The sequence below is a fragment of the Phocoena phocoena genome, chromosome 6 (assembly GCF_963924675.1).
Source record: "Phocoena phocoena chromosome 6, mPhoPho1.1, whole genome shotgun sequence".
NCBI lineage: Eukaryota > Metazoa > Chordata > Mammalia > Artiodactyla > Phocoenidae > Phocoena > Phocoena phocoena.
Window position 1 is genome coordinate 114,483,444 of NC_089224.1, and position 27,115 is coordinate 114,510,558.

Sequence of the window (27,115 nt, forward strand, 5' to 3'; positions counted from 1 at the left end):
CCATGTGGGGCTCCCAGGAGCTGCTTCTGCTCTGGTCCCTGGTGCTGGCGGCGGGTGGCACCGAGCATGTCTACCGGCCTGGGTGAGCCAGGGCTCGGGCCTCTGGGTGCTCGGGAGGTGGGGGTGCGCGGCGGGGAGCCCTCGGCCCCTCCCCAGGGCAGCCCCCGGTGTTTGCGGAGCCGAGGCTTCCCTGTGGCTCCTGCCGACGGTCTTTCCCACAGTGACACTGGGAAACCCCTTCCCCACTTTCCGGCTCCCTTGGGTTCTGGGGCTGGGTCACAGCCCTGGGAGCCCCCCCACTGACTTTCTGGCCCCCATCACCCCATAGCCGCAGGGTGTGTGTCATCGGGGCTCCCAGGGGCCCCGTGTCCGAGTCCTTTGTGCAGCGTGTGTACCAGCCCTTCCTCACCACCTGCGATGGGCACCGAGCCTGCAGCACCTACCGGTGAGCGCCGCCCGCTGCCGCAGGGCCCCATCTGCCACGCACAAGCCCTGGGGCTGGGAGGGCAGTGCGCCCCAGAAGGGAAACTGAGCCCCAGAGCAGTGAAGGGACTCGCCGAGGCCACGTCTGAGTGGGTGGCGGAGACTGACACCTGTTGTAACCTGGGCAGTCCCAACTCAGGAAGTTACCGCTGTGACCTCAAGTATCAGCTGCTACGAGGGCATCTGGCGCATCCTCCCCACCCTCATTTTAGAGGGCTCACCCACCCTGTCTGCTCCCCTCCACTTTGGGGGCGCTCCCACCCCCACCCAGCATCGCTGGCTGCAATCTCCTACCCGCTTGGCTCCCTGAAACCTTCCTCGTCCTGGCCCTGCCCTTGGGGCTCCAGTGGGCACCCCTCTGCCCATGGCAGCCCCCGGCAGTTACAGATGGAGATCCTACCGCCCCCAACACCTAGGACGTCCCAGTCGGTGCCAGTGTGAGGGGCGTGCACCTCTGGTTCTCCGCTGTGGGGATGTGGCTTTAGAAGATTCTATTTTCTGTGAGGTTCTTGAAGACCTCCCTGGTCGGGGTGGGAGGTGGCGTGGCAAGCCCCTTCCCCTCAGGGCCTAGATCCCCGCCCCCAGAATAGGAGGCTCTCCCCCAGGGTGCCACCTCTGCTCCACGCCAGGCTCAGCCAGGCTTCCTCCCAAGCCTCGGGGTCCTGCTCAACACGGCAGGTTGGGCCGGGGAGGTGGCCTGTGCTGTGACCCTGAGGTGCCATCCCTGGGGGAGAGGACCTCTGGGGGCACACCTGGGTGACCTTGTCCTTGCTGGGGGAGACGGCTCATGTGGTTCTGGAGAGCACGGGGACGGAGCCAGCCTGGAAGGCCAGCGGCTGGGGAAGCCCTGGCCGGGGCCCAGGAGACCTGGTGGCACCACTGAGGGCCCCCCCCCCCCCCGTGAGGGCCGGGCCCCTCTGAGCTGCCCGCACCCATCCCGCAGGACCCTCTACAGGACTGCCTACCGCCGCAGCCCTGGGCCGGCCCCCGCCCGGCCTCGCTATGCCTGCTGCCCCGGCTGGAAGAGGACCAGCGGGCTGCCCGGGTCCTGTGGAGCAGGTACGGGCCCCTAGTGCCTGGGGTCAGTTAAAGTAGAACCCAGCGAGGGAGCGGTCCATCCCGCTCTCCAGACCCGGGGCCAAGCACCAGCTGCTCGTCTCTCAAAACCTGAATGAGCATCTCCGGCACGGCACCCCTTCCTTGGCTGCCACCCCTGCGGGGCCCTGGGGACCCTCCTGAGTTGGTGACAGGCCTCCCCACCCACCCACAGCAATATGCCAGCCACCATGCCAGAATGGAGGGAGCTGTGTCCAGCCCGGCCGCTGTCACTGCCCTGCAGGATGGCAGGGCGACACCTGCCAGACAGGTGAGGCTGGTTCCACCCTCCGAGAGGGGAGGGGGCCTCCGGGCACCTCCTGTGTGTCCTGGGTAGCCCACCGATGGGTGGGTCTCGAGGGGGCTCAGGGTGGGCGCCCCTGCCTGACAGCCCTTTCCCACAGACGTGGATGAGTGCAGGGCTGGAGGGGGCGGCTGTCCCCAGCGCTGTGTCAATACGGTGGGCAGTTACTGGTGTCAGTGCCGGGAGGGGCACAGCCCATCTGTGGACGGGGCACTCTGCCTGCCCGGGAGAGGGGCCCCCAGGGTGGCCCCGAACCCCGCGACAGGTAAACTCCCCGCTTGCCCCCCTTGCTGATGCGCCCGGGGGGTGGGCAGGGAGGGCCCGAGGTGGTGGGGGTGACGGGCGCACTGGAGGGTGGATGGGTGGTGGCTTCCCACGGGGACCACGGGGAGGGCCTCAACTCAGCCCGGAGTGGAAGAAGGCGCCCATGTGTCCCTGCCTGGGCAGCCTGGAGACACAGCACCTCCCTCCGCTGGTGACGGGACATTATTACTTTTGGTACGCGCTGTGACACTTCAAACTCGTACCGTGAGTAATAATGCGCCGTTGGCAGCCCGGCACCGAGAGCGAGAGTGCGGCATGGACCTCAGCCCGGAGCCCCTCAGCATGACGGGGACCCCAGCACCGAGGGGCGGGCGGGGTGAGGCTGCGTCTGCCCAGAGCCACCTTCCGGACCAGGAGGATGGCCTTGGTGGACGGCCAGGACCCAAGGTTGGGGGAGGACTCGCCACAACAGCTGGGGCGGGCACCCGGTGCCCGGGGCTGCGCCCCACACCTGGAGCAGAGGCTGGAGGCCCCGCGTCGGGATGCGAGCCCGGCCCCCCCTGACTCGGCACCCGGCTCTCCCCAGGAGTGGGCAGTGAGGTGAAGGAGGAAATGCAGAGGCTTCAGTCAAGGGTGGACGTGCTGGAGCAGGTGAGGGCTGGGCGGGGTACCCGGGGGCCTCGGCATGGGGGCAGGGCTCAGTAGGGGAGCCCTGGGCGGGAGGCTTCCCCGCTGCTGACAGCCTAGGGTGCCCTTGGCCTGGGCGCCATGCTGGGCAGGGGCAGCAGACGGACAGGAGGGGGTGGGGCCACACAGAGAGCGAGGACTCGGCCCAGCCCACCCCCGCCTTTGTCCCTGCAGGGACAGAGTGCCCCTGCGGCCTTTCCGCAGGGTCCTTGGCCCGAGACCCCTCAGCAGCCCTGCCCACCCCTCCTAGCTCCTCCAACCAGGGGCCCCAGGCCTCAGGGACCATTGGCCAGGCTGGCCTGTGTGACGTCCGTCTGTGCCGCCCCCCTGCCCCGGTCTCCTGGCGCAGAAGCTCACTCTGGTGGACGTCCAGGGCCCTGCAGCTAGAACTGAGTCTGGGGGTTGGCGGTGCCCTTGCTGGCCACCCTATTGTCCTTAAATCCTTGTGGAACAGGGAGGGTGAGGGGCTGGCCCGGGGTCACACAGGCCCCTCTCCACCGGGCCCTCCGCCTGCCCCACAGAAGCTGCAGCTCGTACTGACCCCGCTTCACAACCTGGCCTCGCGGGCCCTGGAGCACGGGCTCCCGGACCCGGGCAGCCTTCTGGCCCACTCCCTGCGGCAGCTGGACCGCATTGACTCTCTGAGCGAGCAGATCTCCTTCCTGGAGGAGCAGCTGGGTTCCTGTGAGTGCCGTGGTCCCTGTGACCTCCCCACCCACAGGGTCCCCCTCTGGTAGCCTAGGGCCCCCGGGGCTGGGGCCAACTCCTGCCCAGAGAGGCCAGAGGGTGCAGGGAGGGGCAGCCACAGGCCGAGTGGGCAGATCTGGCTGGGCCGGAGGCTGGTGGGGAAGGGAGACTGCTGACCCCAGCCCCACCCCTTCCACCCATAGGTTCTTGCAAGAAGGAGGTGTGACAGTCCGACCCAGGCCCCCGCTCTGGCCACCAAGAGTCCAAGGACACCAGCCCCACCCTGCCCTGCCCTGGGCCCTGCCCTGCCACCTCTCCCACCAGGAGGGCCCCCCCTGCCCCGCGTGGGGAGGGGGGAGTGCGGGCCCTCCTGTGCGAATCCAGCCCCAGCCCAGCCAGCACTCTGGCCTTGTGAGCAGAGCCCGGCCAGACCCCTGCGCCTGGTGGGCCCACGGCTGAGGAAGGTACGAGGGCTTCCTGCCCAGGGCCTGGCCCCTGTGCTGCTCACCAGGCAGCCCTGATCGTCGTCAGAATAAAGTGAGACTTGAGCCGCTGTGTCCGTGGATGGATTGCGGGAACATTCTGAACCTGACGGGCTTCCCCCGGCCGACCACCACGTGCTGGGAGGGCGGAGGCTGCCAGCGCGCCCCCTGGGCCCTCTTAGGCAGGGTCGTGGTGCCCCCTCTTCAAAAGGAGCTGAAGCGGGTGGTTTCGTGAAGGTGATGCTGGCCCCAGGGACAGCCCCGCCCCGCCCCCCGCCCCCCCACAAGCCGGCCCCACCCCTAGCCAGCAGCCGAAGAGCAAATCTTCAGCCTCCTTCCCAAGTGCCTGCCTGACCCCTGGGCCTGCCTGCCACCCCCAGTGGAGGAAAGTATTACAGGATGACCGTGGGCCCAGGCCCTGGCAGGGAGCCCCACTGAGGGTGGAGGATGGCGCTCCACAGTCCTCCCAGGGAGGACGAGCAAGGGCAGCCCTGCCCGCCCCCAGTGACCACAACTCACCAGGCACTTCCAAGAGTTCGTTTATAAAAACAACGATGAGCGCAGTACCAGTTCAGCAGGCTTGCTCCCCAAGGCCGGTGGGGGCCACAGACACTGCTTTCTGGCCGCCCTGAGGCCCAGGTGGCATAAAACTAGGCGTCCTGGCCCCCCAGAGCCCCGCCTCTCCGAGAGCCTGATGCAGGCTGTGGCTGGGACCCCGGATCCAGCCTCTGTGCCCCTCAAGCCCAGGGAGGAGGGTGGGGGCTGGGCAGACCGGCCCCGCCCCGTCAGCCCATCGGGGCCCAGGCCCACTCCCACACCAGACCCCGGAGGCACAAGGGTGGGTGAGGCCCCGCCCTCAGAGCTTGGGGGGCTCCAGGTGACTCTCCTTTGCAGGGACATCAGGGGCCAGGACCTGAGGCCAGTGACAGGAAGGGGTCCCTTGCCTCCAGGGCCCGAGGAAAGTTGGGAGAGCCGTGGGAGGGGACACAGTGATATCTGGTGGGCAGGGGTCGCTCTGTCCATTGTCTAGCCAGGTCCTGCCCCGCCCCGGGCCTCGGCTACTGGGATGCCTGGGCATCGGGCCCTGCAGGGGCCCCATTCTCCCGGGGGAGCTGGGATACGTGGAAGAAGGTGGCCCTCATGGCCTGCTGGCAGGTGTCCAGGAGCTCGGGGACGTCGGCAATAGTGAGGCCAGTGGTGGGGATGGCGTCCAGCACCTCCACCTTGATGGTTCCTGGTGGGGTGGGGGTGGCGTCAGCAGCCTGAGGGGCTCTCCAGGGGGGGCCCCTCCTCTCCTCGGCTGCCCGCCAGCCTCCCCCGCAGAGCCTTCCGAGGGGCCGGGCTGGGCTCTTCCCCAGACACCCTGGTCCCGGGTGGTTGGCTTTTAGTGGAGAATAACCAACACGGTCACACACACGAGTCCCAAGCATGTTCTCAGTGGGTGTGGACAAGCGTGTGCTCCCCCGTGAGGACCACCCAGGGTCCAGACGTTTCCTCCCCCAGAAGGTACCCACCCTCCCTTCCACTCCCACCCTCCACAGTGGTTCAGGCGGCCTCGGGGCCTCAGATGTGGGCGGAGGCAGCTTCTATCTTGGACCCCACTTCCCACCTGGGCACCAGGTGCCCTTGTGCGGGGTCTAGAGGGAAGGGCGGGGGGAGGTCCCAAGCTCCATGGCTGGGGGGCATGGGGGTGCCCGGGAGGCTGCTGCCCCCGAGAGTTAGGCCTGGATGCGCTGGCTCAGAAGCCCACCCTGGCACAGGAAGGGGCCACCTCAAGGCCCCCGGGGCCGTGTGCACAGCCCGGGCCTGTGTGTGTGAACTTGCGCACCGAGCCCACCTTCTGGGCACCTCGGTCTCCCCACAGCCCACGGCTGGGACTCTAGACCCTTCCCTCCCTCCCTTCGTCCTTCCCCAAGCGGTCACTGAGTAGCAGGGGTCTGTAGTGACCACCCAGAAACGGGAACTGTTCTCTTAGGGGCGCAGGTGTCGCAGTGACCGAGAACAGGTGGGCCGGCGAGTGCACAGGTTGGGGTACCTGAGGTGAAGAGCTTCGTCTTGTAGTTGTAGAAGGAGGAGAAGCTGGAGTAAACCACGGGGATGATGGGCACCTGGGGACGGCAGACGTGGCAGCCTGAGGATGGACTGGAGCCCTCACCCAGCCCAGCCTGATCCCCAAGGATGAGCTCTGGGGAGAGGCCTGCCTGGCCGCCAGCCTGCCCCCACCTGGGGCTGGTGCCAGGAGTCCCTGTGGCCACATCCTGCGCCAGGGCGCTTCCACACACTGACCCCTGGGCCTCGGATGCCCTTCCCGCCCTGGGCCCAGAGTGCACATCCTGTACATCCTCGTTCAAGCATCCCCTCCTCCAGGAAGACTTTCTGGGTTGGCACGTACCCATATGATGCACATCTGCTTTCCTCACGGGGTCCTAAGATTAACCAGGGCCCTGTCCGGTTTAGCCAGAGGAGGTAACTGAGGTCTTTCTGCCCACCCCTCCCTTCCCAACCTCTCCCCCATCCCAGGGAAGATGGGGCAGCTCCAGCCAGGGGAGGGGGCAGGCTATTCCTGGAAGACACCAGCGTTGAGTCCAATGGTGACTCCAATGGTGATGCCAATGTCGGAAATGGCACCTGGGGGTAATCATCAACCCGGGGTGGGGGAGAGGGGTGACAGCCAACGATGTCTGGTCTCCTGGCTGAGACTTGCTGCCCCCGGCCCCCCAAAGCTCCTTCGGTATCTCCTGTCTCCTCTTCCATGACCCCGGCGAAGGGAAGTGACCTCCGTCCCAGGCCTGTGTCGGGGGTGTCCTCCTCTTGCTTGGGCAGAGCCCAGGCTCACGCCCCCATCCCCACGCACCCACTGCCGGCTCGGGGCCCCTCCACCCCACGCTCCAGCTCCCACACCCGCCTGGCACTGGCTGGCAGCTTCTGGAAGGAGGGCTCTCACGTCCTTGCTCAGGGCCACCAGGGGGTGCTAGAGGCCACCTGTCACAGGTGAAGGACAGGAGAAAAAGCAAACCCCTGCCCAGCTGCCCCCCTGACTCCGATCAGGCAGGATGAAAGCCCCCTCCCCTGACCCCAGACGATGGCTGCCTTCCCCTACACAAGTCCCCCAGCACAGGGCCAGGGTGAGACAGGGCACCCCTCACCTACCAGGAGACCCCACCCGAAGGATGGATGTGCCCCAGCCTCTCCTGCCATCACCCCAGACCCCAGGACACCTCTAGGACAAACTGCATCCCTAGAAGTCAAGGACCAGAAAAACATCAAGCCCCGTGGAGGGCTCCCAGCTCACCTATCCTGGCCCATCGCCAGCTCCGGCCCGACCCTGCCTCACGCCGCGGGCCCCGCTCCCCCTGAGCCACTGCCCACGCCCACGCCCAGCTAGGGGTGCTGGGGGCCTGCGCCTGGCACAGCCTTCCAGAGACAGCTCAGCCAGCAGGCCTCCTGCCTCCGCCTTTGATGCCAACCCCAGCCTCCCTCCGCAGGCCCCTCGCCTGGCCAGCTAGGAAGCGGGGTGCTGGAGCTCCAGGCACAGGTATGGTGGCGACGGGCATCATTCTAGCTGGCGCTGGGCCGGATCAGGTGCCAGCCTTAACGCTCAGAGTGGGTACAGCGGCCCTGCCCTCCTTAGCTGGTCAGGGACAGGTGCTGGGTGGGGGGAGGCCCCGCCGCCTGCCCAGCGGGAGGTGGTCCAGGAGCGCCAGTGGCCTCGGCCTGGCCAGGAGGTCAACTTCGGCCTTAAGCCAACCTGGACGCGCTTCCCACCCCTGGCTGCGGCCCTGGCGTACCTGGGCCTGGATGGCCAGGTGGAAGGCACCTTTCTTGAAAGGTAGCAGATCCCCACTGTCATTCCGCGTGCCCTCGGGGTAGATCCACACTTTGAGCTGTTGGAGAGACAGGAGGCGGGTCGCGGGGGCCGCCCCCCACCCCCAAGGAGCCCCACCGCTCAGCCGAGAACACCACCGCTACCACCACTGACAGCCGAGGCACCGCACCTGGCTTCTCTGTATGCGGTTTACAGACACGCACCGATGACGCGTTTTCTTCTGCCAAAGGGAGTCACACTCGCGGGCTGTCCCGACAGCACAAAAGCGTTCACGCCGCCAAGCAGGCCCCGAGCCCCAGGCGCTCACCTTCTCCCTGACCATGCGCTTGCCCACATCAGAGATCACGGTCATGGCCGTCCTGGAGCGCTGCCGGTCGATGAAGAGAACGCCGCCCAGGTACATGATCAGGCCCACGGGCCCCAGGAAGAGCAGCTCGCGCTTGGCAATCTGCACGCAGCGATCGGGGAGGACCTCCATGAGGCCTGAGCCCAGGTCGGGGGGCGGGGGAGACAGAGACAGAGCACAGCCTCAGAGCCAGGTGGCCACCGCCCCGAGGAGGAGCGAGCTGGCCCTAGGCCTTGGCCACCAAGAGGCCTGGGCCCAGTCACGCCTTCCCACTGGCTACCTGGGCATCACCTGGCCTCAGCCTCAGTTTCCCCTGCAGAGGGAAGGTGCTGAAGCAGGGCTCCCGTGCCCGGCGCCAGGCATAGGAAGCCCTGTCTCCCGTTACCAGCTGGAGGCCTGTGTCTGGAGGGGGGCACGGGTCCGCGGTCCGCATCTGCCCCTCACCTGCCAGCTCTTCGGGGCCCAGCCTCCACCAACTGAAGCAGCATGCCCCCTCCTCCCCCTCCCCCCAGGCAACTGGGAAGGGCCGGCCCTCCCGCCAAACCCTCCGCAGCCGGCCTACCCATCATGTCCAGGATGCTCTGGTGGTTGGAAATGATGACGCAGGGGCGGTCCACCGCCAGCTTCTGACGGCCCTTCACCTCAAAGCGGAGGCCGTACAAGTACTTGAAGGACCGGATGAACCAAGAGATGATGCTGAGGGGGAGACGGGCCGTGAGCAAAGGCCACCACCCACCGTGTAACTCAGGCTCCGCCTGCAGACCTAGGCAGGGTCATCCCAGTGCAGGACCAGCACGGGGACCCCCACGCCCGCCCTGGCAGGCTGGCCGCTCACCCTGAGCTCGCCTTCCCCTCGGAGAGCCTTCAGGTCCTGTCCCTCAACCCCTCAACGGGATGGCGAGTGCCTCCCTGCCCCCCTGCTACCCCAGCCAGCGAGGGTTGGGTCACACAGGAGCAAGGCCTTGGGGGCCTGGACGCCCGGCAGTGGGGAGGACGCCTCCTTCCACGTCTGCGTTCCCAGGCCTGCACCTGCCACCCAGCCCTCACCCCACACCCCTGCTCGTCACCACAAGCCGGGGTGGGGGGGGCCCAGCTGGACGGGGCTGAAGGCCGAGAGCCCCCGGGGCCAGGCTGGCTCCCTTCTCAGACGTGTCAGCGACCGAAGCACCCGACGTGGAGAGGCCCCTGCAGAGGAGGCTGGGCCCCCATGCACAGGAAGTGAACGTCCCCTCAAGGCAGAGCCACACCGGGAAGAAAGTATGGGCACCAAGCGGAGACCTTGTCGAGGAGCTGAAGGCTGCTTCCAGTCTCCACCGCTGGGGAGACTGGCCCCGCCAGGCTTTCACTCCTCCCCTGCATCCTACAGCACAGCGCCCCAGCGCCTTTCACAGACACACCCAAGGTCACATGGGGATGGCGGTGGAGCCAGGATGTGTGTGGGCCCCGCTCCCAGCAGCAGGCTGCCCTGGGCACTCGTGACCTTGAGAGGCCCTGCCCAGCAGCTCTCACACTCGACAGGCAGGCACGACCGGGCATGCCCCTGGGACCGGTGTCTGCAGGTGGCTGGCCGGCAGGGAGAAGGGTGGCCCCGGCCCCCTGCTCTGCGGGAACACTGCACACACTCGGCAAGGGACAGGTGCCCGTGAGGGGTCAGCCTGCTCGGGGTGACGGAGCCCGAGGCTTGAGGTCACTCCTCTACAACTCAGGCAGGTCCCCTGGGTCCTTCCCATCCGTGGGTGGCAGGGCGCTGAGGGTGGGCCCCAGTGACCCAAGGGTTCCTGACCCAGAACTGTTCCACTTCTCCCAGAAGATGTGTGCGCGCACACACACACACCAGGGTCATTTGATCTCCCCACAGTCCTGACCGGAAGGGAGGGATTTCCCACTTTATCCGGAAGGGCCTGGGCTCAGAGCTGGCCCTCAATAGAGCAGAGACTCAGAGCTGGGCCCTTGACCCAAAGCCACACTCAGGCCTTTAAAACTGTGGTAAAATACACACAACATAAACTTTACCGTCTCAACTCGTTTTAAGTTGAGTGGCATTAAGTGTACTCACATTGTCGTGCAAGCGCCCCCCTTATCTGGGACTCTTTCATCTTCCCAGACTGACACTCTGTCCCCATGAAACGCTCACTTCCCCAGCCCCGGGCCCCACTGTCCACTTTCCGTCTCTATGGATCTGTCTCCTCTAGGCCCTCACGAGTGGACCCTGTCGGATCTGCCTCTTTGCGTCTGAAAGGCAGACTCGTATCCAGCTCACAAAGCCTAGCTCCCCATGTTACCGCGCGGTGCGGATGGGGAAACTGAGGCTCCAGGAAGCAGCTGAGCCTGGGCTGCTCTCATAGTCAGACCGGCCAGCCTTCCCCGGATCTGGAAGCCAGGGCTTCTTCCTCAGCTTTGTAAGCCTCGGCCAGCTCGAGCCAGACCTTCCTGTTTGTCCCCATCCGGCTCAGGGGTTGCCAGGCTGGACACTCTCTGGAGAACTGACTGGCTGTCTCAGCTGGGGAGCCTCGGGTCATCTCGAGGGTTGAAGGGCACAGGGAGAGGGCACGTGTGTCCAATAAACACGGGGAAGACGCGATTTCACTGGCAGTCAAAGAACTGCAGATTGAAACAAGAAACCCCGTCTTCCTCCTTCAGATTGGCAGACGAAAGCCTGGTAACGGGAGGTGCTGGCCTGCTGTTAGGAAATGGCCCGAAGGCTGCTGGCAGAAGTCAGAGGCCACAGAGGTTTCTGGAGGGCAGCTTAGCAGCACGCGGCAAAAGCCCTTAACAGACCTGCTCCCTTTGAGCTTGCAATCCTCTTCCGGCAATGGGTCCTAAAGCAGGTGTGAGGCAGGCATAGGCACGGTCTGAATTAGGGAAATCCGAAAACACCTCCACGTGCCCCATGGGGAGAGGTAAAATAAACAGGGCTGTGGCAGAGGAAAACAGCAAACATCTGCATTTATCTGCTGCCAGGCCTGTTCCCTTGACTCCTAATAGCTACATATCGTTGGCCTTTCCCTCCCAGGCCACACCTGGAAAGGACGGTGTTTCTCTCTGGTAGTGGCATCTGCTGGTTCCATTTTTCTTCTTTTTTAAAAATTGGGGTGAAGTACACACCAAATGTATCATTTTAAGCCATTTATAAGCGTCCGGTTCAGTGGCTACGCAGCCGTCCCCAACCATCCGTCTCCAGAGCTTTTCTATATTTTCTTTGTGTCTGATTTAAGGGATCGGTTGTACACGGGTGGGTGTTTTGCTTTGTTTGAACTATGGAAGATGCTGCGTATAAAACTCAGCTGAGCAGGGGCCCTCTGCAGCCGCCCTGCTGCTTGTCTCCCGCCTCTCCCACTCCGGCTGGGAGCCCAGGCCAAGGCAAAGCCCCCGCACCAAAGGCTCCAGGACGGACAGACAGGCCCAGGGCTGCCCCACGTGCTGCGGGAGACGGAGGCGCCCATGGCAACTCTCCACACATTTACAAATAACTGCTCTCAGACAAACTAAAAGATACAGCCGCGGGGTGAGTACAGGAAGCTGGGAAAGAAAGGGGCATCTCGGGAGAGGAAAGAGGCAAGGATGTTCCTCAAGGGGAGGGGACCGGTCACTCCCTGCAGGCGGTGTGCACGTGGGTGCCCACTTTTCCTTCTCCTAATGTCCCATATTTTCAAGGTTTTCTGTAGAAGTGGTGAGAAAGTATCTATTATCTTTTTTTTTTTTTTTTTTTTTTTTTTTGTGGTACGCGGGCCTCTCACTGTTGTGGCCTCACCCGTCGCGGAGCACAGGCTCCGGACGCGCAGGCTCAGCGGCCACGGCTCACGGGCCAAGCCGCTCCGCGGCCTGTGGGATCTTCCCGGACCGGGGCACGAACCCGTGTCCCCTGCATCGGCAGGCGGACTCTCAACCACTGGGCCACCAGGGAAGCCCTCTGTTATCATTTTAATAGTGCTTCCTTGAAGAAGAAGGAAGCAGACGGAGCTTTGCAGAGGCCCCTCCAGTGCCCAGGCAGGGAGAGCCGGTCTGTCGTTGCCTGGACGGAGCTTTGCAGAGGCCCCTCCAGTGCCCGGGCAGGGAGAGCCGGTCTGTCGTTGCCTGGACGGAGCTTTGCAGAGGCCCCTCCAGTGCCCGGGCAGGGAGAGCCGGTCTGTCGTTGCCTGGACGGAGCTTTGCAGAGGCCCCTCCAGCGCCCGGGCAGGGAGAGCCGGTCTGTCGTTGCCTGGACGGAGCTTTGCAGAGGCCCCTCCAGCGCCCGGGCAGGGAGAGCCGGTCTGTCGTTGCCTGGACGGAGCTTTGCAGAGGCCCCTCCAGCGCCCGGGCAGGGAGAGCCGGTCTGTCGTTGCCTGGAGCGCAGCGCGCTCCCAACCACAGGCACAGACGCCCCACAGCCACGCCCAGCATCTCCTGAATGCTACGTGCCATGCCTGCACCTAGACAGACGTTAACTGTCCGGTTTCGGTCAGACAATAACCCCACAAGGTCGTACGCTCATTACACCCAGGTGAGGGAGTCCAGGCTCAGCAGAGTTAAGTGACTTGCCCAAAGTCACACAGCAGGGAGGCCAGGATGGGCCGAGCCCACCTCTAAACCTGACTTTTGAAAAATGTGTGAAAAATGTCAAGCAGAGGGCCTGCTGGAGGTGGGGTGACGGCTGCAGGGTTGTCAGGTGGAGTCTCGAGCTCCTTTTGAGGGCTCCCCCTCCTCCCCTGGGGGGCTCTATGGCCCCCACCCCACCCCAAGCAGGGCTGCAAGTGGCTCTGTCATCCTCTCCCAGCAGGAAGCTCAAAGCAGCCACCCTACCCAGGCTGCCCTGCCTGCCCAGCCCAGGCCTCACCCTGAGCGCCAACACCCCCTGTGCCCCAACACCCAGCTGACCCCAGCGCCCCACCCCTCGGCCGCGGAGTCTGGGAGCTGCTCCCTCCTCTTCCCTACGGGGAGCAGAGCAGGGGTCACGGGTGCAGGCCAGGGACGTGCCTGTCCCACACCCTCCAGCCCTCAACTCCACGTCCTGCCTCCCCTGGGGGTGGAGCTAAGGTTGCCTGAAGCCCAGGTGGCACAGGGCTGGGCTGAGTGCATGGCACAAGGTTCCAGAAGCACTGCGGACAGCTGCCAGGTAGGTGATTGGTGTCAGTTTTCCATAGCAAGGCAGGTGGCCCCCAGGACAGGTTCTTTCCAAGTGCCCACAGGGGCAGCCATCCCCTTAAGCAGAGGGGACTTCCTGGCCCTTCCTGGGTCTTTCTCAGAAGCCCTCCACTTAACCCTGACCGGGGCCGCCCGCCTAGAAGTGAGCATCGTAAATGCTGCAGATTTTGGGGGGCCTGAGGCCGAACTCCTGGCAGCCAGGCCCCCTGGACCACCTGTGCTCGCCCGAGGACACCTGAGCCCGGCCCAAGCTCAGGGTCAGACAGACCCTGACTCCCTCTCACCAGCTGTGACCTTGGGCAATGGACTTGACCTCCCTAAACTTCCATTTCCGCTCGTGAAAGGGGAAGGGTGTGGAGGGATTGAGCGAGATGAGGCTGGAACACCCATGACACCTGCGGGACCCTGGAAGCCCTCCGCAAACAGCAGCTGTGTCGGCGGCGATGACACAGGCAGGACAGAAGGACCCGAAGTAAATGAAAGCAAGAGGATCCTCCTCCGGCCACAGCACCTGCTCCGGGCGGCTGGGAAGCAGTTCAAGGTCAGGTCTGAGCTACCTGCTGACCTCTGCCCTCAGACCCTGGACTCGGACTAGGTGGCTCTGGGGAGACCTGGCAGCTGCTTCGGCCGAGAGGCGCCGGACCTCAGCCAGACCCCACGGGCTTTGCCCCCGGAGAGGGAGGGGCGTGATGGGGTTTGTTCAGAGCGGCCCTGCCAGGAGGGCAGCACACAGAGCCATTGATCTGCTCAGGGGACAGGAGGTCCTGGGAGGGCCACCTGGCAGAGCAGCAGTGTTTTCCAAGTGTCACGAGAGCTGGAGCACAGAGGGGGCCAGGAGGTGGGGGCTCCAGCCCGTTCAGGTGCCCAGAGGTGTTAAGAGGGGCGCGGGAGTGGGCTGAATGCCAGGGGCCTGGAAGGAGGCGGGGCCGTGAGCAGTGTCCAGGGCTCTCGGGAGCTCTGCTTCCGGGGCCCGCAGAAGTACACCCAGAGGGGAGGCTCTGCCCCTCACTATCCCACCCCAAGCAAAGCCAGGGCAGACTTTCCTGCGAGACCAGGGCCCCAGGCCAGCCCTGGTGCTGGCTCCCCGACAGCGCTGTGTCTGCATCCACGCACCCCCCCCCCAAACACGCAGTGGCTGGCAGTGCTAGGTTCAAACCCTGACCGGCATCGACAAGCCCCCCGCCCCTGGCTGCAGTGATGCCCGTCCTCGATGTTTCGCGCAGGTGGGGGGCTCCGTCTGCCCTGCCCCCCACCCCACCCCACAGCCTAGCTATGTCCCCCAGGTCCCGGCCACTAGGATGGACGCAGAAGTGGGCAATTCAGTCCCCAGAGGTCCTGCCGTAACAGTGGCATGCTGGACCCCGAGAATGGGGGTCCACAGGCCAGGGGAGCCGGCAGCTTTCCGTGGCCCCAGGCTGCCCGCCCTGGTCGCCTAAGACACATGAAAAAGTAGACTCTCCGGGTTAGGCCACTGTTGTTAGGTTTCCTGATCCTGCAGGGAACCCAATTCTAACACACACCGCTTCCCTGGGCCTCGCTCTCTTCTCTGTCGAATGCGTGTAATAAGGGCACGTGCCCCTGGGACAAGGAAACAGGACCTGCTACTCCAGCCTCACCCTGAACGCGGGACCCTGCCACTCTGGGAGGGGTCCCTGGCCTCAGCCCACAGCCTGGTCAGAACAGAGCCTGCCTCTGCTTCTCAGTTCCCGGCACTGCCCTGTACACTCAGAACGCACAACTAAATGGCAAAGGCCTCCTTGGGTGCCCACCCAGAGCCCCATCATGGGGACGGGCGGCTGCCCACGGGGAACATGGGAAAGTGAGGGGGCGGGCGGAGTGGGGCTGCCCCTCCTGGAACTCAGGGATTCTCCCGAGCCTGGTCTCCAGCCCCAAAGCAGCCATGGCGCTGCCCCCAAGCCCCTAATGCCGTGGGAGACAGAGGAAAGATGAAAAGCGTGCACTTTGGAGCCACTCTCAGTGGGTCTGCAGCCCGGGCCCCCCATGTCCTAGCTCCGGGACCCTGCCAGTCATCTCCCCACTCCCCGCCTCGGAGGCCTGAGTTGCTTCTCTGCAGACTCGTCTGTAAAATGGAACACGTAATAAACCCTGTCCCCGAGCTTCAGGCATCCGCGGCGCATGGTGTGGGCTCAGGAGATGGAAGCAGAGGCTGGTGTCGAGGATGGTGGGCAGAGTCCTTCCGGAAGTTAGGGTGGGACTGGAGGGGGAGCAGCCAGGCACCCACGGTGCTCAGTGGTCCCAGGTGGGGCCTGAAGCTTGTCCACACAGCACCCCAACCTCCCCTTCCGTCCTCCTGGGCCCCGTCCCTGGACCGGCTACCTAGAGGCACAGGGCACCTCCTCTTCCTCTGCATTTCTCAGCCCCCCACAGATGCACGCCTTGGGGAACTCGTGTTCACAAGGGACCCCGTCCCTACCCCCTCTCTGCCATCACAAGGGAAGCCTTGGGGGTCATCACTGTGACCCGCCCCGGGGGACCTGGGGGTGCAGGAGAAGGAGGCCGTGGGCTCCCGGACCCCCAGGCCCGCCCCTCTCTGGGGAGGACACAGCACCTCTGTGACGTCCTGGCCTGGTCCCTCTGCAGAGCCTGAGTCGGGGGCTGCCCTGGGGAGGGAAGGGCAGCAGGAAGCTTCCTGCTCAGCACCATTCAGGGTCGTGAAGACGATGCCCCAGTTGGCCGGAATCTTGGGGGAGGCTGGGGGCCAAGCCCGGCTCTGGGCTGAGGGGAGCCGGCCAGCAGAGGCTGGAGGGCCGGGCTGGGCAGGGTGGGGCCGGAGGGAGCGCCAAGTGCCGGTCAGGCTGGCCTGCCCGTCCAGCCACCGCGTCAGAAAGGGCAGCTGGTGACTTCTGATCTGACGCCAGGAAGCAGCTTTGAAGCCCAGGCCTGGAAGAGTGAGTTGCGCCTTTGAAAGACAAGGAAGCGCCTGTGAAGAGGCCACCTGATAATACTGAACCAGGGAGGGGGAGGGCCACCTCCAGGAACGCCTGTCACCTGCTGAAAGCCTGCTCCAGCCTCGCTTCCCACCGAACCCAGGACAGCACCCCCTCCAGGGAGCCCACCGGCCCTTGCTGCCTGCAGCCACCCCCTCCCCCTGCCCCTCCATGCCGGTCCCCAGCAGGTGCTGAGTGGAGACTCTGGCTGTGAGCCCACTGCCTGCAGGGGATCCTCAATCTCAGGCCAGGCCCTCAGAGATCCATTTCTGGAAACAGGCCCTCCGCACCCCAGAGGGTCGGCTGCTTGAGAAGACAGCTGGAAGGGCAACAAGTGGGCCGCCGCTGGGGTCTGGGCTCCCTGGGACGCTGGCCTGGGCCATTGGGGGGGGAGCTAGAGACCCATGGCCCAGCCACCAGGCTCCCCACTCTTAGGCCACACTCCACTCCTGGTGCCACAGGAGCCACGAACTCCTGAAAACGGGGCCCGGAGGACCCACTGAGTGTGGGCCAGTCCCGGAAGGATCAGCCCGCCCAGATGAACAAGGACAGGGACGGACGGCAGAAAGCCAGGAACCCTCACCCACTGCCCTGTGAACATGTGGGTGGCAAGGGCCTCGGGGACCACAGTATGCCCACACCAGGCCACAGCCAAGGGTCATCATTGCAAAAGCCAGTGAGGAACGTCAACAACAGACCCTCCCAGTTGGTAACTGGGAGAAAGGGCAAGGAGCCCCCTCTCAGGCCACCATGACCAGTCCAGCCTCTGACCCAAGAGAGGCCCCCCGACTCTTCTGGTCGGCCCAGCCTGACCCCTCACCCCAGCAACTCCAAGCTCCCCAACTCTGGGGGGGCGTCCCAGCCACCACCCGTTCTTCCCGCCCAGAAGCTGGACCCCAAGGACTCCGCGCCCACCCTCCCCCGCGGAGCCATCACACCTTCCTAAGCGGAAGGAAAGGGAAGGGGAACCGGCCTGGAGCCGGAGCACAAGTGCGCTCCTCGCCCGCGGCAGGTGGGCGCGAGGGGGTGGCGGAGAGAAGACGAGGGACGCCCCAGGCCCCGAGCGGAGGCGGGTCCGGGCGGGGCGGTGCACGGCGGGCGGCCCATCCTCCCCGCGGGGAAGCAGGACCGAGCCTCTGCCCGCTTGGCCCGGCCCCATTCCTCTCGGGGCCGCCCGCACCCCGCACTCCCCGCGCGGCGCCGAGGGCGAGACCTGTTTAAATCCCTCCGTGCCTGCCCCTGGCCGGGGCCCCGGCTCCGGGGACCCCGGCCCACCCTCGGCCGCCTCCCCAGCCGCGCTCTCCGACCCGCTCTCTCCCCTCGGCCGGTCCGAGAGCCCGGGAGAGGCGCGGGCAGGGCAGGAAGGAGGGAAAGGACACGGGAAAGTTAGGGAAGCGGAAGCGGGCGGCCGCGCGGCGCTGCCCCCGCCTCGGTGTCTCTCCCCGCCCCGCCCGGCCCCCTTGCCTCATGTTCTCCACCGTCCGGCCGCCGTGGCGCAGCAGGCAGACGACCGAGGCCACCGCGGCCACCGTGAAGCAGAGCACGCAGTACAGGCCGATCTTGGCGTAGAACCTGGCGGAGCGGCTCAGCGTTGGCAGCAGCACGAGCAGCAGCAGCGCCGCGGTGAGCCACGGCCACAGCTCCATGGCCGCGCCCCGAGCCCCGACGGCGCTCCGGCCGCGTGCTGGCGGCGGCCGACCCTCCTCCTCGCCCTGACCCGCCCGCGCCCCTTATTGCGAGGGCGGCGGGGCGGGGCGGCCGGGGCGGCGAGCGTAGTTCGAGCGAGGAAGAGGCTAGGTGCGCCCCGCCCGCGACGTCCACACCCGCCGCTCGGCCACCGGCCCGGCGCCGCCCCCGCCCCGCCCCGCCGCGCCCCGCCCCGCCCCGCTCGCGACACTGCCCGTGCCCTGCCGCCAGGCCTCCGGCCTCTGGCCCTGCGCCCCTCCCCAGCCCCCGCATCCCCGCAGCGGGTCGCCTGGGCCGTGGCACCGCGCAGGTCCCCGCCGCCGGGCCGCCTTCCCCCCGCCCGCGGGCACCGCCTCCGAGCCCTAACCCACCGCTCCACTCCCCAAACCGCGGCTCCAAAGGCGGCCGAGGACGCGGCTGCCCTTGCCGGCCCGGTTGCCACACAAGGGGCCCTCGAACCGCGCCCGGTGACCGACGGGTAGCCTGCCGCTTCGGGTCCGCTCCGGCGACTGAGGGGAGACCCAGCCTTGTGCGGCCCAGTGGGCGCAAGGACTGAGGGGAGGAGGCTCTGGGTAGGCATGAGGCGTGTTCCTGGTAGGGGCTGGGAGCAACGGCTTCGGGTGCCAGGGCCCGCGTGTTATCTCCAGCGCTCCCGGTGCCAGGCCAGGGCCGGTATCAGGCGACTATGTTCGCCACATCAGCGGATGGGCCTGCGCTGGCTTTGGGGAGGAGCAGGGACCCTGCCCGGTGCTCCAGGTCACCCACCCCCTGTGGGCTCAGCCAACCGGCCTCAGAGCAGATCGAGGCTGTAAAACCAAGTTTCCTTTCTGCACAAGTGCCCTCCACCTGTGGCCTGGGTCCCGGGTTTGTTGCAATTTACCAATGGCCGCGTGTGTGGAGCCCCAGGGGCCTCTTCCCTTTTTCAGACGCTGAGGTGACCTGTTACCGAAATAATTCTCTGAAGCCAACCCCCTCCCCTTTGGCTGACAAGTACAAAAGCTTCCATCGCGGAGGAATGGGGGTCCCAGGCCCAAAGGGAGCAGCGATTTCCCTGCTGTGGGTGGAGTAGCCCATTCACAGGTGTTCTTAGCTTTGCACAGCAGGCGCGTCTGTATTACACCCGTGGGCGATTTACAGTAAGACCTGTGAGAGCGCTCTCTAGTTCAGTCCTGCTGCAAATCCGTCTGGCCATCATTCTGCATCACATAGAACGGCTTGTCTCTTTTTCCACTCTTGGAACAGGATATAGCTGCCCCCTCTAGAGGAGGCCTGAGAGCCCCCCGGGGAGGGGGTGCCGGCACTGCAGGATTTGGGGCTCCCTGGACAGACCCCAGCGAGACTCCAGAAAAGGCTCGTGGGCCAGGTGGGCGCACGACAGCCAGCAGTGCTGCAAGGAGCTGGGCACTGGGGCAGGAGGCCGGGTCCCAGGAGGGCTTCTCGGAGGGGGTGTAGAAATACATTGAGCTGGAGGCCCCAGAGGGTCCTCACAGAGAAACGGAATCCCATGCTCACAACCACCACGGGCAGACGGAGCTGCTTTACCCAAGGGCTCCTTCTGGTCCTTTAGCTCCCAGCCCACCACCCTTGCCAAGGCAGCCCCACCCACCCCTCACATCCCTTCCCATGACTCAGTTACGCGTTCGTGGGTTTTCGTGTTCGTGGCCGTTCTCCCCCACCTCCCAGGGCTGCTCCACTGAGCCGTGCCTGCTCTGGCGTCTGACACCCAAGAGGATAATGCCTGGCACACAGTAGGTGCTCCACAAATACTCCCCAGAGCAAACGCCTCCCCGTTTTACAGAGGTGACAGGGGAAGAGCCGGCCCGGCCCCGTATCCCACACCCACTGCGCCGGGAAGGCTGCTAGCGCCTGGTGCGCCTGGTGCGCTGCCCTCCTGCTCCCAGGGGCGCGGGTTCTGGACGCCGCTCTTTTGTCCTCAGACAGACAGACAGGCTGTTGCTCAATTTTGCCTTCTTTCCCAGTTCCTTCCTCCTCTGGGGAAGTGTTGAAAGAAAACGTCCACTTTTCCCCTGACAGGGAGGGAGAGGAGGAGGGGCCTCAGGCTCCGCTGGGTCTGAAACAAATATTCAATATTCTCCTGTAATGCCCCATTTGGAAGGCTAACAATAACTCTTTTTGTTTCTTGAAAGTGAATCACCAGAGAATCTTCTGGGTTGGTGGAGATACCGAGGCATGAGACTTTCCTCTAAAATGAGTGATTCATGACGAAGCAGGGCCTGGCGTGGGCTCTCTCCAGGCCCCTCCCACGTGGAGAATGCTACTTTGACAGGCAGGGATGTACCCGCGTCCTGCCTGACCCTCTTGGGTGCCCCGAGTCCCCACAAGCACCCAGGGAAGGTGCTGGGGGAGTTTGTTGCTAAGTCAGTCCCATCCCCTGCTGGAGGACAGCTGAGAGCCCTCCTGGGCATTAGCTGGGACCTGCCCAGCCAGACAGCACCTGACACCAGGTGACACAATCGGGGCTGAACCCGCACCACCTCCTGAGGCCACAGGAGCCCGCAGCAGCCAAGGGGAGGGGCCCTGAGGTCCTTGTGTTTATCTGGGGTTGGGTGGGGTATCTGGAAGGAAGGGCCGAGCCTCTGCATTTCTGGAGGCCCAGATAAAGCACCCCTCCTCGCCATGTGGCTTTAGGGGCAGGGGCGGGCTGCCCAGCCTTTGAACTCCAGAGAAATGGCTAAGCTCCAATATCCCCGAGCCTCGGTTTCCTTGTGGCCTGTTTCCAGGAGGCCAGCGGGAAGCAAGGCCCCTCCCGACCTTGCCTCTGGCATCAGGAGCTGGATTCCTCTCCCTTCAAACCTGCCCAGGTAAAAGGCCAGGACGAGAAAGCCAGGGAGGAGACAAAGTCTCAGCAGTCGCCGGAGATCAGGGACCATTTAGATGGGGAGCAGCCAGTTGCATAGCTGGTCGGGGCGCAGGGAGGAGCCCCACTCCCTCTGGGGAGGCATCTCCAGGAGTCTCATCTCCTGGGGAGAAGCTCCTTGGGAGGAAGGAAGGTCGGGAGAGCAGAGCGGGGCCCTGCAGAGGGAGGCGCCTGGGCTGCCCGGGGGGCACTCAGGTGAGCTTGCCGGGACCTGGGACCTGGGACCTCCTGGTGGGTGTGCCACAAGGCACCAGTGCCATCCCACCACCAGTAAATAAAGGAGCCTGTGAATCTTTCATGGACTTGTGCTTAAAAATAGATGAGGTGAGGCCTCTGGGCCTGATTCCCAGGTCTCTGCAGGGGGCGGTGCTGGGGCCACAAACTCCCCAGGGAGCGGGGAGAGGACCGTGCGGCCGGGGCCCCAGGGGTGCTGGCCAGGGCACGGGGAGCCAGGGGCACGGACCCGGGCTCCGGGGTCAACAGGAAATCGCCCTCTGGCTGTACTGTCAGGAGCTCCTGGGTCATAAGACCGAGGGGAGGGGCCGGGCGGGCAGAGCAGCTTCTTCTCCTCCCAGAGAGGGTGTCTGGCCTGGGAGACAGAGGGCCGGAGTGGGGCAGATGCCGCTGGACAGAGCAAGGGAGACAAAAGCCCCAAGAGGAGCCAGAGCTGAAGGCCCCGGGGTGAGGCCCTTTCCGCAGCAGCCCCTCCCATCGCTGGAGAGCTGGCCCCCCCGTCCCAGGTGGCGGCCCCCTCGCACAGCCCCTCATGGCCACGACACACGTGTCTGAGTGCCAGGCTTGGGTGGGAGGGGCGGCAGGGACGAGGGGCTGGAGGCAGAAGGCATCCGAGCAGAGGCGGAGCCGAGGCCCTGGAGCCGGCGCCCAAAGGGCCCCACCGGCCTCCCTGCCTCCGACACCAGCCGTACCCCAGGTCTCCGATGGGTCCTCAGAGATGGGCTCACTCAACTCCGCACTGGACAGACAGGGGCCCAGAAGGGCGAGAGGGCCCCCCAGGGTCCCCGGCCAGCAAGACGGAGCAGGAGATGGGCTTTGGTGCCCAGGGTCTGACCCAGGCATCCCCGTCCAGCCCCCTGGATAACCTCGGCCCAGCCCTTCCTCTCTGGGCCTCAGTTTCCTCAGCTGTGTGTGGGGCCCGTGAGCTGAAGGGGGACAGGCTGCGTGGCGTGCCAGGCCTATCCTTGGGCAGCTGCCCTCGGCCGCCTCACCCCTGGCCCAGCTGGCATCTAGACTCCGTCAGCTGCCCCAGCTGGCCAGCCCGTGGTGCTGGACAGGTCTGGAGGCCAGACAGGTCGCCCGCTGCCTTACGCCACCCAGTCCCGGCCTCAGCTGCTGCCCAAGGGGCTGCCTCTCGGGCCATGGGGCCTCGGAGGTGCCCTGGTTCCTTCCGTCCTGCCTCACCACCGCAGAGGGAGGAGGCCACAGATACTAGGGAAGCCCCCTGGGCCGGGGCAGGTGGGGGCGTCCTCTCCACCGTGAAGGGGGAGGGAAGGGGAGGGGCCAGGCCTCTGCCCCCCTGACCAGGCCTCCTTCACCCTCCCCTGCATGTGCTGAATCGAAATCCCAAATCGGCCTTCTCCCCTCACCCCCGCCACCCTGACCTGACTGAGGTCAGGTGGGACGCCTGTCTTGTCCATTACGTGGTTGGGAAGGGCCTTTGGTGGCAGCTCTGCAAACTCACCCTGGAGACTCAGACTCTCCAGTTCAGGGAGCAGGTCTTCACTCTTCCTCAGGCGGCCCCTTGACTAGAGGAGGCGGAAGGTGGGAGGCTGGGCACTTCGCTCTGCAGAGACCCGGGTCTGTGTTCCGCCCGCCATCGCTGGCCGGTGGCCTTCCCCTGTGTGGGCCATCGTCCCTCCTGGTCCAGTGGGAATAAGGGACCGGGGGAGGCAAGACCCTCCCCGTGGGTTCCTCCTGCCACATTTCCTCTCTGTCCCCGAGCTGCGCTGGGTGACCCATGGCTGCCACCCAGGGCCTCCAGGGAGCCCCCAACCCCCCCGCAGCCAGGCCAGGCCTGGGCCGTGGGGCGCTGTGTGCATGGGAAGGAGCCGGTGTCCCTGGGTCCTGCTGGCCCTGGGGCTCTGTGGGCAGAGGTAGGCGGCTTCCTGCCCCACTTTGCCACCGCCCGTTGGCTCAAGTCCCGCTGTCCGGCCCCTGAGACCTCTCCACGCAGCTCCCTGCTCCATGGCCGGGGCCCGAACAGTTCACTGGTCAATGAATGAATGAGCGCGAGAGTGAGCGAGTGAAGGACTCCTCCCTTACAAGTCCAGAGAGGAGCACGCCTGCTGCCTGGAGCCTGCCAGCTCCCGGGCTGTCAGGGGACACTCGAGGCCCTGAACTGTTGAGCTGGGCCCACCGCCCACAGAAAGGAACCGAGGGACTCGATCATCGGGGAAAAGCCACTGGCGGGAACGGCTGGCTTGCTTCTGCGCTAGCGACGGCCCTCCGGATAAGCAGACGCAAGAAGGCACTGGTCGTTGAACTGACCTGCACACAGGCCTCAGGTGCCGCTGCCGTTTCTGTCTGTCCTGCCCTCTCTGTCTTTCCCCGTGGAGACCCAGTCCCAGGGAGCGGGGTATCTGAGCTCTGGCTTCTGCCCCTCTGCGGCACTCACACACACCCGCTCAAGCGAGCCGTGGAGTGCTGGCCACGTGGCCCTGGGGCAGAGCAGCCCCGGCGGATGGGAGAGTGAGTCAGAGCCCCTACCTTTGTTCATAAACCCAGTGAAACTCCAGGTGAATTCATGACCTAAATATAACCAAGGAAACTCCTGTGGGAGCACAGGGACTGTGGTGGGAGCAGAAGCCTGGCAGGTGGAGAGAGCCCCTGGGTGAAGAGGGAAACAGAGACACAGCCCAGGACCACCTGGCAAAGTCTAGAGAGTTCCAACAACATGAACTACAGCAGCCGTCCCTTTCAGAGTGAGCAGACCCAGTTCTCTGGCCGTTGAACCTCACCACACCCTTCACCATTCAGAGGCCTAGATAAATGAGTCCCGAGTCAAAGTCAGTGGGTCCTGCTACCTCTGGGTAAGAGGTCAGAGGCAAGGTTCCAGAGCTCGGTCTAAGCCACCCCGCCCTGCCCCGCCCCGCCCAGGTCTGCCTGGATGTCAGCCAGCACCACTGCCGACATTCACCTGAGTCACCGCGCAGGGCAGGTGCGGCCTCCTGGTGACCCATCTGGACATCAGTCACTGAGCTGACAAACTTGGAGCTGGGGCTGCAGCCCCACCCTGGACGCCTTCCCTGCACTTGCCTGTGCCGTCCCAGGAACGGTCAGCAGACCTAGCAAATAAAATAATAAAGTACAGGACGCTCTGACTGCCCTGGTGGCGCACTGGTTAAGCACCCGCCTGCCAATGCAGGGGACACGGGTTCGCGCCCTAGTCCGGGGAGATCCCCCATGCCGCACAGCAACTAAGCCCGCACACCGTAATTTTTTTTTTTAATAAATTTATTTATTTATTTTTGGCTGCTTTGGGTCTTCGTTGCTGCGCGTGGGCTTTCTCTGGTTGCGGTGAGCAGGGGCCACTCTTCGTTGTGGTGCGCGGGCTTCTCATTGCGGTGGCTTTTCTTGTTGCGGAGCACGGGCTCTAGGCACGCGGACTTCAGTGGTTGCAGCATACGGGCTCAGTAGTTGTGGCTCACGGGCTCTAGAGCGCAGGCTCAGTAGTTGTGGCGCACGGGCTTAGTTGCTCCACGGCATGTGGGATCTTCCCGGACCAGGGCTCAAACCCACGTCCCCTGCATTGGCAGGCAGGTTCTTAACCACTGCGCCACCAGGGAAGTCCCACCATAACTATTGAAGCCGCCGTGTCTAGAGCCTGTGCTCAGCAACAAGAGAAGCCACAGCAACGAGAAGCCTGTGCACCGCAACGAAGAGTAGCCCCCGCTCTCCACAGCTAGAGAGAAAGCTCGTGTGAGGAAGGAAGACCCAATGAAGCCAAAAAATAAATAAATAAAGTAAAATTACTTTAATAAAATAAATATCAGTAATAAAATATTTTTTAAAAATACAGGGGGCTTCCCTGGTGCCTCAGTGTTCAGGAGTCCGCCTGCCAGTGCAGGGGACACAGGTTCGATCCCTGGTCTGGGAAGATCCCACCTGCCGCGAAGCAACTAGGCCCGTGCGCCACAACTACTGAAGGCCGCGTGCCTAGAACCCATGCTCCGCAACAAGGGAAGCCACTGCAATGAGAGGCCCGCACGCAGCAACGAAGAGTGACCCCCGCTCGCCGCAACTAGAGAAAGCCCGCATACAGCAACAAAGACCCAACGCAGCCAAAAATAAATATTAATTAATTAATTTAAAAAAGATACAGGGCACTGGGTAAGATCTGAATGGCAGATAAACAAGGAATACTATTTTAGGACAAGTATGTCCCATACTAAAAAATGTCATTCGTTGTTTATCTGAAATGGAAATCTCACCAGGTGTCCTGTATTTTATCCGGTGACCCCTTCCCTAGCGTAGCGCCCCATCCTGTACTGCAGCCCCAATTCGCACTCTGGGCCGCACCTGCCAAGCTGGCCCGGCCTCTGCCGACGGCTGAGCAGCACTGCCTTCTAGTGGAAGCAGCCCTGGCCGCAGGGCGGAGGGAGGAGCTCCGGATTCCCGGGCCCCTCCGCTCCGTGGCGGGGCACAACCCCCAGAGAGTCAACCTGGCTCTGGTTGCCCCGGCGATGCACACAGTGGTTGGCCCTGGACGGCCGACACTCTTGGGCTCTTGTTGGCCCCCACCCTATGGCCGAGATGGTGTCGGGGGTTGTGCAGAGTCTGGGGGCACTTCTATCCTCCCACCCGCTGGAGCTCCGTCTGAGCTCCGCTCCCTTCCTCCGAACCCCGCCCATCTGTGCACCCAGCACAGGGTCGGAGCCCGGTGCAGGCCGTCTTTCCCTGTCCCCGCGGGGCGCACAGGGCGGGAGTAGCGGCGCCGGGCCGCGCTACCCTGCAGGCTGGGGGCAGCAGGGCTTGCCACCCGCCACCAAGGCTGTGGGCTCCCAGCTCTGGCTCCGTGACTGTCCTCCCCCATCTCTCCCTCCCTCTCCCTCCCTCCCTCTCCCTGACCCTTCTCACCTTTGCCTCCCTGCTTTCCTCCCTAGCTCTGCACTGACAGGCCTCCGTCTCCGTCTCCGTCTCCGTCTCCGGTCCAGCGCCCCTGGTCCTCCCCGCTGGGGCCGAGGTGTGTCCTCGACACGCGGCCTCCATGGGCTCCTTCCTCTGTGAAAACATTGAAGATTTATTTTATGCCTGTGTTGGTATAAAAGGAACCCTAGGAGTTCATTTTTTTCCTTCTGTTTCCTTTCTGATCTGAAAAAAAGGTGAAAGCACTTCTGTGGGCCCCTAAAAGCCTGTGGGCCCAGGGTCCTGAGCAATGGCCTGCTGGGCAATGGCCCTACTCGGGCTTCGTGTAGGGGTCCTGGGGGGTCACAGCAGCCATGAGCAGATGGGTGTGGCCCCAGACGTCCTGCAGCCTCTCCGCGCCCTGGGCCGTCCTAGCCGGCAGGTAGCTTTTCCTAGTTACCCTTGGGGGTCCTGACCCATGGGAGACCCCGGGCCTGGTCACCAGCTCTGCTTCCAGGTGGACCCAGCAAAGCGGCAGCCACGACCCCTACGCGGACGGGCACCATGAGGGGGCAGGGGCTCCCGGGCAGATCCGCTCCCCTCTGCCTGGCCCTGGCCCCCCACCACCACCTGCCTCAGCCCCCAAAATCCCTCTAAGGCCAGCATCCAGGGACGCCCTGCCTGCTCTGTTGGGGCTGATGGCCCTGCCTTCTGAATAGAATCCCCACCAAAGGCAGTGGCTGCTGTGGAGTGCTGGCTGGCTCGCTCCTGGCGCCACGGGCTCCCAGTGCACGGGCCACCGTGGGGTCAGTAGGGCACCGCCGCCCCAGACGGGAGAGACGCGTGCGGGGCCCACCCTGGCCAGGGCCTCCCCAGGGCACACACAGAATCCTCCCATCGCACTGTGCTGCCCAACACAGCCAGCCCAGCGGGTGCGGGGCCAGATCCGGGGCTCTGACTGACCCCAAGCGTCCATGAGAGCTCGGTCCCTGCCCCGCGGCAGCCCAGGCAGCGCTGAAGGTGGATCTGTTTTCACACCACCCTCTCAATGCCTGGGCAGAAGCTCAGGCCCGCCCAGGGAAAATGGCCTGGCTGGTGAGACAAAGCGTAAAGAGGCCTGGCAGGCGCTCAGCGCCCGGCCCAGTGATACCACAGCTGCACAGGAGCCCGTCTTGAAGGCCACAGGGGTCCCGCAGGGTGCTGCCCACATGCAGCCCCCCTCTGGG

The 27,115-nt window shown here is 64.8% G+C and overlaps 2 protein-coding genes across 2 annotated transcripts; one reads left to right on the forward strand and one right to left on the reverse strand.

The window, feature by feature from the left end:
* The first annotated feature begins 2 nt into the window (after positions 1 to 2).
* Positions 3 to 3,746, forward strand: EGFL7 (EGF like domain multiple 7). Its single transcript, XM_065879693.1, has 8 exons — positions 3 to 82; positions 329 to 445; positions 1,427 to 1,542; positions 1,754 to 1,849; positions 1,983 to 2,147; positions 2,733 to 2,797; positions 3,355 to 3,517; positions 3,724 to 3,746. Exons 1-8 carry the CDS (start codon positions 3 to 5, stop codon positions 3,744 to 3,746), a joined length of 825 nt encoding a protein of 274 aa, XP_065735765.1.
* A 1,269-nt stretch (positions 3,747 to 5,015) lies between these two features.
* On the reverse strand, positions 5,016 to 17,890 carry AGPAT2 (1-acylglycerol-3-phosphate O-acyltransferase 2). The gene is made up of 6 exons (XM_065879473.1): positions 17,708 to 17,890; positions 8,737 to 8,870; positions 8,136 to 8,311; positions 7,791 to 7,886; positions 6,038 to 6,110; positions 5,016 to 5,236 (listed from the first exon to the last, which is right to left on the reverse strand). Exons 1-6 carry the CDS (start codon positions 17,887 to 17,889, stop codon positions 5,061 to 5,063), a joined length of 837 nt encoding a protein of 278 aa, XP_065735545.1. The 5' UTR covers position 17,890; the 3' UTR covers positions 5,016 to 5,060.
* Between the last annotated feature and the right edge of the window lie 9,225 nt (positions 17,891 to 27,115).